We start from the raw sequence: 8,434 nt of genomic DNA, 5'->3' as shown, positions 1-8,434 counted from the left end.
GGCAATGGCAAACCTCCGAGTGTATTTCTGCCATGAAAAACAGCTTCTCATAAAAATACAATCGCCGTTCGGAGTCGGCGTAAAACTGTAGGTCCCTCCGCTTTGTGTGACAACATCAAGGCGCACGCCACAAATCGGAGGAGAAGCTCGGCCAAACACTAACATATGTGTAAGCGCCAATCTATTATTATTATTATTTACAAAAATATATAAGTTGTGCAGGTTGCGCTCCATAGCATCTACATTTCTAATCCGATTTTCATTATCTTTGGCTCAAAGTTTACTGTAATGTTATATCTTCTTTATCGAATTTTTAAACTAATGAAAAAAATTATCGAATAAAACTGCGTATTTGATTGAAAATCTCACTTTTTTCGACTTTGATGACAAAATGCAAATGGTCACCTGTAGCACTAATAATTTTCATTGAAGTCGCCACAAGTTATATATTTTGGTAAGAGGCAAATTAATACCTTTCGAGCATAACTCGCTTACGTTGATTGGGATATTTTTTCAAGAGATATTGAAGAAAAGCTACGAGAAGTACCAAAGAACACTTTTTTTGAGAAAATCCATCCATTGTCCGATAATTTTAAAATAACGATTAAAATGCGGGACAAATGCAGGACACCTGGAAAAAATCAGTACATTTTCAGGTTTTTCAGGTTTGAAAAACTACGCAGGACCGACCTTTGAAAAACAGTACGGTCCTGCAAAAAACAGAACGGATGGTCACCGTAACTATACTATTAACACGAGTATTTACTAATTTTGATACATAATAAAGACTTGGCTTATAATAAATTTAGAGTCAAACAGTTATGAAAGCGGTTTCCTAATTTTATTCTGAATTTACCAATATCTAGGAGTAAAATCTTTTAACACCCTCTCATAAAAAATATGTTGAGATATTCAATTCACTTATTTACTCTTGTGAGTCATGGAAGGCAAATACCTCAAAACAAACATACATTGCCGGAAAAAAGGATTGGCACAGCGAATTTTGCACAATATATGCACCAATTTCTATTCTAATATTTTTCAGCTAATGTTTTATAAAAATATGGTTCATTCTACAACAAAAAACGCAAAAATAAAATTTCTAAACTTGCACAAATTTTATTGTAATATTTTCCCGACAATTTTTTACAAAAATATTGTTCATTCCGCAACAAAAAACACAAAAATATAATTTCTAAACTTTGTGCAAAACTTTCGAAGTTTCTTCGAATTTTCTTGAATTCTAATATAAGAAATGCAAGTTCGGATTTAGTCCAAAAGCGCATTGATTTGCGAGATTTTTTTGTTGAAGGTGTTTTGCATTTTTCCATATAAAGTATTTTCGAATTTTTTTTTTATGGAAGAGACTGCGTGAAAAAAAATTGCCAAAAATCAATGGTAACTTAGAACTTCTACTTTATTACAATAAAATTGATTGGGCTGCAAATCTTTATACTCAAAAAAAAAATCTAAAAAAATCTGATTAAAAAGTCGAAAATTTGCTGAATTTTCGCAAATTTCGCACAAAGTTTAGAAATTATATTTTTATGTTTTTTGTTGCGGAATTAACCATATTTTTGTAAAAAATTGTCGGGAAAATATTATAATAAAAATTGTTGCATATATTGTAAAAAAGAAGCTGTGCCATTTCTTTTTGTCGACAGTGTATTTAGTTATGTATGTATAGTCAGCGTCAAATGTTAGTGTAAACCTTGGTCTAGTATAATATTCATAAATTATTTTTATTTTTTTCTTTAATTACACATTTTTACAAAAAAAAAAGTTTATGCATATCAAACCAAACCTATATATCCCTATGTTATTCGACACGCTGAATGCGAGTCCGAGGTCCGCTAACCTTCATAATGTCCGCTTCAAGGTCATTTAAGGGTCAAATAGGACAAAAAAATTATTCAACAAAAAACAAAATGTTTTTGTTGTCGCTGAATCCGAATATGGAGGTCCCTTCATCCCTCAAGGTCATCTAGAGGTCATATCAAGGTCATCCCAAGGTCAAATTCAGAAGAATTTTATTGAATTTTCAGGTTTATTCAATGAATTCTTCCCTGCTTAACCTTGAAATGACCACGACGGACATCGGATTCGCATTCAGCATGTCGCATTACATGGTTTGGTTTAATATGCATACACTTTTTTTTGTAAACCTGTGTTATTTAGGAAAATATAGTTCATTCTATAATATAAACCAAAGTTTCACACTTTATATAAAGTTCACAACAATTCCAAAAGTTTTCATAAAAATTTCAAAAGTTTTCATAAAAACTTCAAAAGTTTTATCCAGAATTTCTAGAAAATTTTCGAGTATGCAGTTCTGTAGCCCGTTCAATTTTAGTTCACAGGATTTCAAAAAATGTTCATAAAAATCTAAAAATTTTTGTTCAGAATTTCTAGTCTATTTTCGAGTGTGCAGTTTTCTTCAATTTTAGTAAAACAAAGTGCAAGGTTGAAGTCGCTAAAAATTACTGTTGATTTTTTAGAATTTTTTTATAGGCGTTGCGCATTTTCTTCCTTATAAAAAATATACGGTAACTCCTCAAAAATCAACGATAATTTTTAGCGACTTCAAAATTGCACTTAGTTTTACAAAAATTTAACGGACTACAAAACTGCATACTCGAAAATTTTGTAGAAATTCTGGATAAAATTTTTTAAATTTTTATGAAAATTGTTTGAATGTTTGTGAACTAAAGTTAAACGGGCAACAAAACTGAATACACGAAAATTTTCAAGAAATTCTGAATAAAAATTTTGAAATTTTTTGAATTTTTCTGAACTTTATATAAAGTGTGAAACTTTGATTTACATTTTCATAAATAATTAATAAAAAAAAAACTTTCAAGAAAATAATTGTGAATATTTTAATTGACTGTTAAATATCTATTTTCTCGACTAAGCAGTTAGCGGCATTCTGCTAAAGATTGCAATTTTATCTTTAATTTTGCAGTGATTCATCTAATTATGAGCGCTAATGTTGACCAACAATGACCCCCATTGCACCTTGTTATCAGTGGCACTGATGTAAATATTGAAAAATAATTACGCACGTTTGTGAAGTTATTGTGCGGGTGCTGTGCTAATAACGTTAGAATGCCAGGATTTTGATGATCTGCAAAAAACCGCAACATAGTACAAAATAAAAAAGAATTTTGAAGACCGCAAACAAGCACAATTAGATAAATAATGGAACACATGTATGTATGTATGTATATTAGGATGCATCACTCTCCTACAAAAACGGATCTGTACTATTTTTCAAACGGAGTTATAAAATTTTAATATATTTTTAAACTTTCGCCAAAATATTTCGGGAAAATATTAAGATACCCGTGATCTGGTCCGATTTGAAAATACCTCCAAATATCGAGTTTTTTTATATATAAAATTCGTTTTTAAAAATATTTTTCCAAAAATCAACTCAGATGATAAAAGAGTTTAAGCTTTAAAGGTCTGCATAAATATTTTTTAAAATGTTATTAACTGAGTCATAATAATGAGATTTTAGGAAGTATTTTTAAATCAATCTAGCTTAGATAAATTTTAATATTTTCCGAAGTATTTTGGCGAAATTCTTAAAATATAATAAGTTTTATAATTTCGATAAAAAACCCGCATATTTTTTGTGAGGCACACTAATGTAAATACATAAATGTACGAGGGTGGGTTTACGATTTTTAGGTCCATGTAAGAAGGTTCAGTGAAGTTACTATCGAAATCGAAGCTAAAGTATTTGTAGTTGGTATTTAAATATTATTTTACAAGTATTTTAAACATCTTTGGCTAGAAGTTAAGCAATAAATAGGCGTTTCTCCAAAGAGGATAGCACTTTTTTCACGAACCACTTTTTCCCTCACCCCACCCTCGTAGTGTTTTGATCATTGAGCGACGCGCCAGATAAAGCAATCAAGTCGCAAAGAAGAACATGCGTCCGTCCGTCTATTCGTTGCTGTTACGGGTGTGGAATTTGATGTTGCTGCCGTTTATTGACCAACTCATTGTGGCCCAGATAATATACCAGATAAGAGTAGACAAAATGCAAAATATTTCAGACACTAATATAAAATATCATCAACCAACTTATCGGCGCACATAGTTTTGCGAAATTCGGCAACGACGAGACGCAACTCGTCGCAGAAACAATAGCATTAAAATTTTAAAAGTTTTCTTTAGCCCCTAAATTTGGAGCCTTACACAATCGAGTTGGAGCCAACTAATACCGAACGAATAGTAAACCTGCGTAAAAGCAAACTACTAAGGAGTCAACATGTACCAACTAGCAGTTGCACTGCTACTCTTGGCCGCCGGCCTGCAATTGGCGCAGTCACAACTGCCACCCAACGCAGCACTGCCATCCCAAAAGGGTTTGGTACGTTTACTATTCACCTCGCGAATTACGGCGCTGAATCCACAGGTGTCAGTCGCCTGTTTCACCGATTACATAGCGTATTCGAGTGCCATCGGCGAGGCCTACGGTCGAAAATACAAAAGTTGCCTGCTCGAAGCGAGCGAGGAACGCAAACAAATTGATAGCGATTCAGTGTTGGAGCGTCGTGAAATTGTCGAGGCTTCAGAGGCGGTCTGTAGCAGTCTACGTACGTGTAACGACTTGAACAACACATTGGAGCTGTTCAATTGTCATACGAAAATTGTGAGTAAATTTGAATATTCAAGGGAGTTGCGTTCGTTAAAAAATGTGAAAAGTAGTGTGCATGTAGTATGAGGCTTATAATACATTGCAAGGACAAGAATGGTCTCAGAGTCGCAATCAAATTTCTCGGAATTATTGGGCATCCGTACTTTGATTGATTAAATGAACCATAGGTCGTACCGGTTAAAATGCTACTGGTATTATTATGTTTGGTCCATGAATTTAGTCTAGCCCAGTTGTTTTAGTTATTCAAAAATGTCTGGATCTAGATATGTAGATGTTAGTGGCTCGTCAGAACCACAGAAACGTTGGCTCGTATGTGTTTTTTCCCGGAATACCTAGCGTCTCCTGATAGCAAGCGCGAAGTGTCCGTCCACACTCAGCTCACTCAGGAGCCAAATACTGCGAGACAAATGTACATACACCTACGGACAACCAAAGTAGGGCTTAGCATTAAGAGAACAAATCCCACGGGTCGTTTTTTTAGTGTCACTTCTTTCTCTCGGCAGATAATAAAAAATATTCCGTCGAATTGATAACCTTCTCCTGTTTGTGAAGTCGGTTAATAAATTTGTCACCAAATGAAAAAAAAATTAAAATGAGTAAAAGATAACTATGATTTGAGAAACTAAAATTCCATTTTTACAATTTTTATTTGGCACACTCGAAATTCATTCTAAAATTGTCATATACATGAAGAAAGAAATATATATGTATGTGCATAAGGAATACTGTATATCTAGTATATCTCTTTCAGGTTTTTATTTAAATACAATTTCGCGACGGAATCTTGTTCTTTGTACAAAACTGAAAAAAATGCATTTTCTAAAATAGGTGTGCCACCATTTTCGATGTACATGAAACAATTCTTGAGATTTGCTCATATATGTATGTAAATCGTAGATACTCTTCACTAGAAAACAAAGGATTCTGAACTGGTTAAGACCTAATCTTGTTGCGAGTGACTCTCCATGGCAAACAGTCGAGGCGGCTCAATGTGGAGAAGTGGACGTAGAAATCATCTGTGGCGCAGGATACATGATGCTAAAAGATTCTGGACTGTGTCTGGGACTTATCGCTATCGCTTTCTCCTGTACAAGGACGCTAGGACACTGATTAGTATATTAACAGACCACTGTACGGCTCTTACCAATGATTAAACTTGAATTGACGAATGCGGAGGCTGTGGAACACATAATCTGTGTAATTCTATTCCATAACAGGTCGAGGATTAGTCTCTTTTCGGCGTAGACTTTTCTTCCGAATCTGAAGGCAGCTGATGAAATAGGGTTTAAGAAAGTAGTCGAATTTGGCAAATGGGATAATCTACTACTGGGATAATCTAGCAGGTCTAGAGCAGTCCAAAGCACTTTTAGGAACATATCGTAACTAGACACGAATAAAGGCGCGCTTGTGTTTCGGCGACGAAAAAAAGACGCGTAAAAAATTTACGAAAAAAGCCGCTTAAGAAAACTTCGGTGAAGAAAGACGCGTAATCATAGACTTATACTTGGACAAGGACTGTCACTTCAGCATCATTCAGTTTACGCGTCTTTCTTCGCCGTCAACTTTTGAGCTCTCGCCTTTATTCGTATCTAGTGACGATATAACCAAAAACACTTTAAGGAATGTATGAGCCTATCCAAGAATAACTTAAGAATTGTTACGGGAATCCTGACATGACATTACAGGCTGACTAAACTGGAAATTTTGCAGGATGGATATCGAGACTGCACAGCACATCCTAGAAGGGTGTCCTGCAATGTTGCACAAACGCAAAATACACCTGGGTAAACATCTAATAACCGAGGGCGAAGTGAAATCCGTAGATTTAGGCTCCATACTAAAGTTTCTTTTGGATAGTGGCTTAATAGACACACTATAAATCCATGAAGGGGCACAAAAGATCTTGAGTTCGCAGTGCTTTATTCCCAACAATAATAATGGTAGGACCCCGTAGGTGGGAAAAGTACCAATAGAACATTTACGTTTAGTCGGATAATTTTATCTTTTTTCTTTACATTTTTATAGAGCATTTTTACCGTCTATCTAATGAAAAAAAAAACACTAAACACCTTTAAAATAAGTGCAAAAAGACCCGTTGTGGTAAGACTTAGGGGGTTAAAATGTTTACAACAACAGTTTTATAAAGCCAGGAGCCAAAACTTATGTGCACTCGCTTTCAACAATCAATCTACGGAATTTCTTAAAAGCTTAGGACTGCCGTGGAGTAAGAAGGTTGACAATACTTGTCCTACTCGCAGTGTATATTCTTGAGTGCCTTAGAAACCGATTTAAGCAATAGAAATGCGGTTTTGCATATTTCCAGCAGAATCCGCCTTATCGAAAAAATTATAGAATATCCTTAAAATAGCCAAACTAGCTTTAAAAAGCTTTAAAAAATTGTATGGCGATGTATTTTCCATATTTTTTTCATTTCTCGACTTTAGGGAAACCCTATAAAACCCTAGTTCATACAACACGCAGGAAAAAAATTCTTCCGATATTTTTTATAATTTTGAAGCTATTTTATTTTTTTATTTTTTCTATTTTAAGGTCTATTTTGACGCCGCTTATATCTCCTTTCCATACCCATCTATGCACTTATTTGTATATTAACGAAGTTCTTCTCCTTTCCACAGGGCACAGACAATACCAAATCCACATACAGCATTTCAGGCAATGCCTCGCAATATGCCACCGTATTGCAAGAACGTTATCGCCTAATCGATTTGCATCATGAACAATGTTGTAACGCTGCCGAACGACGATATGTAACCGATACGGCTAACAACTACAACTATCTGCAAAGTTGTCTGGAGGGCACGGTCAAACCACGCCCTCCTCCTACAGTCGCGCCAGCAATAAGTACAACAGCAAGTAGTAGCACCAGTTCCACATCCACCACGACAACTACAAGTACTACAACAACGACCACCGAAGCGCCACCATTGCCACCGTTCGATACAACGCCATCAGCACAACCGCCACCACCACCGTTGTTGGGCGATGAAGTAACCACTACCGAGCAAAATCAAGGGATTCAAGCACAAGTTGACAAGATTTTAAACTTGTTAAATTAACCTCCGGTAGAATTAAACGATTCTTCGGGGGTTAAGTATGAAATAGAAGCAATGGACAAATACATAGGGGAGAACGTCCGTAGTTTACAAAGCTTTAGAGGTTGAAATTGTAAAGTGAAAATGAATAGCTGTTAAATGCGAAACCAAGTAGTTGTTTTTTTGTTTTTTTTTTTTTTTGAAAAACAAAGCATGCAGAAATTCTTGGATGATATTTCGCTCAGCTTGTTTCTACTGGTTTTTTTGTTTGTTTTAAAGTTTTACCCCTTTTTTCTACATATTTCACCTGAGGGCGAAATTGTTGAGCTTTGCAAATATTTTGGTAATACAATTCCGGCACGTTTGCAAACAATGCGAATAACTTTTTTTTGGCCCCAAGCAGGTAGTAAGGTAAGTATGTAAGTCGACTGCAGAAAAACCACCCTCTTTCACAACGAATTGCTATATGAAGAGAAAAAAGGATTACCGAGCATATCCTAAATGAAAAATGCAAATATTTTCCTTTGAAATCAACACTGCCACTGACGGTTTGTGTTGCCAGTGGATACATAGCGCGTGACTCGAAGTGCATTTTAGTCCGCCCAACTGCACGCGCTGCTTATTAACACAAAACTCTCCTGCTCCACCCCCCTCTTTAGCCGAATGGCTACTCCATTGCCTGTGAATTGCCAGTTCAATGCTTAGCAGA

At 35.2% G+C, this 8,434-nt stretch overlaps 1 protein-coding gene across 1 annotated transcript; it reads left to right on the top strand.

Moving 5' to 3' along the window:
• Positions 1–4,282: 4,282 nt before the first annotated feature.
• LOC108371331 (uncharacterized) lies at positions 4,283–7,857 on the top strand. Its single transcript, XM_017626879.1, has 2 exons — positions 4,283–4,666; positions 7,309–7,857. The coding sequence occupies exons 1-2, from the start codon at positions 4,283–4,285 to the stop codon at positions 7,747–7,749; spliced, it is 825 nt and encodes a 274-aa protein (XP_017482368.1). The 3' UTR covers positions 7,750–7,857.
• Positions 7,858–8,434: the final 577 nt, after the last annotated feature.

The sequence above is a fragment of the Rhagoletis zephyria genome, unplaced genomic scaffold (assembly GCF_001687245.7).
Source record: "Rhagoletis zephyria isolate East Lansing unplaced genomic scaffold, Rhagoletis_zephyria_1.1 Rzeph_scaffold_04892, whole genome shotgun sequence".
Taxonomy (NCBI): domain Eukaryota; kingdom Metazoa; phylum Arthropoda; class Insecta; order Diptera; family Tephritidae; genus Rhagoletis; species Rhagoletis zephyria.
This window is presented reverse-complemented; position numbering and strand designations above follow the sequence as displayed.

Bases quoted from the DNA above. Each gene is read 5' to 3' on its own strand.
- LOC108371331 (XM_017626879.1), top strand. From the start codon at position 4,283: ATGTACCAACTAGCAGTTGCACTGCTACTCTTGGCCGCCGGCCTGCAA. The intron at 4,667-7,308 runs GTGAGTAAATTT...TCCTTTCCACAG, and splicing joins TCAATTGTCATACGAAAATT to GGCACAGACAATACCAAATC.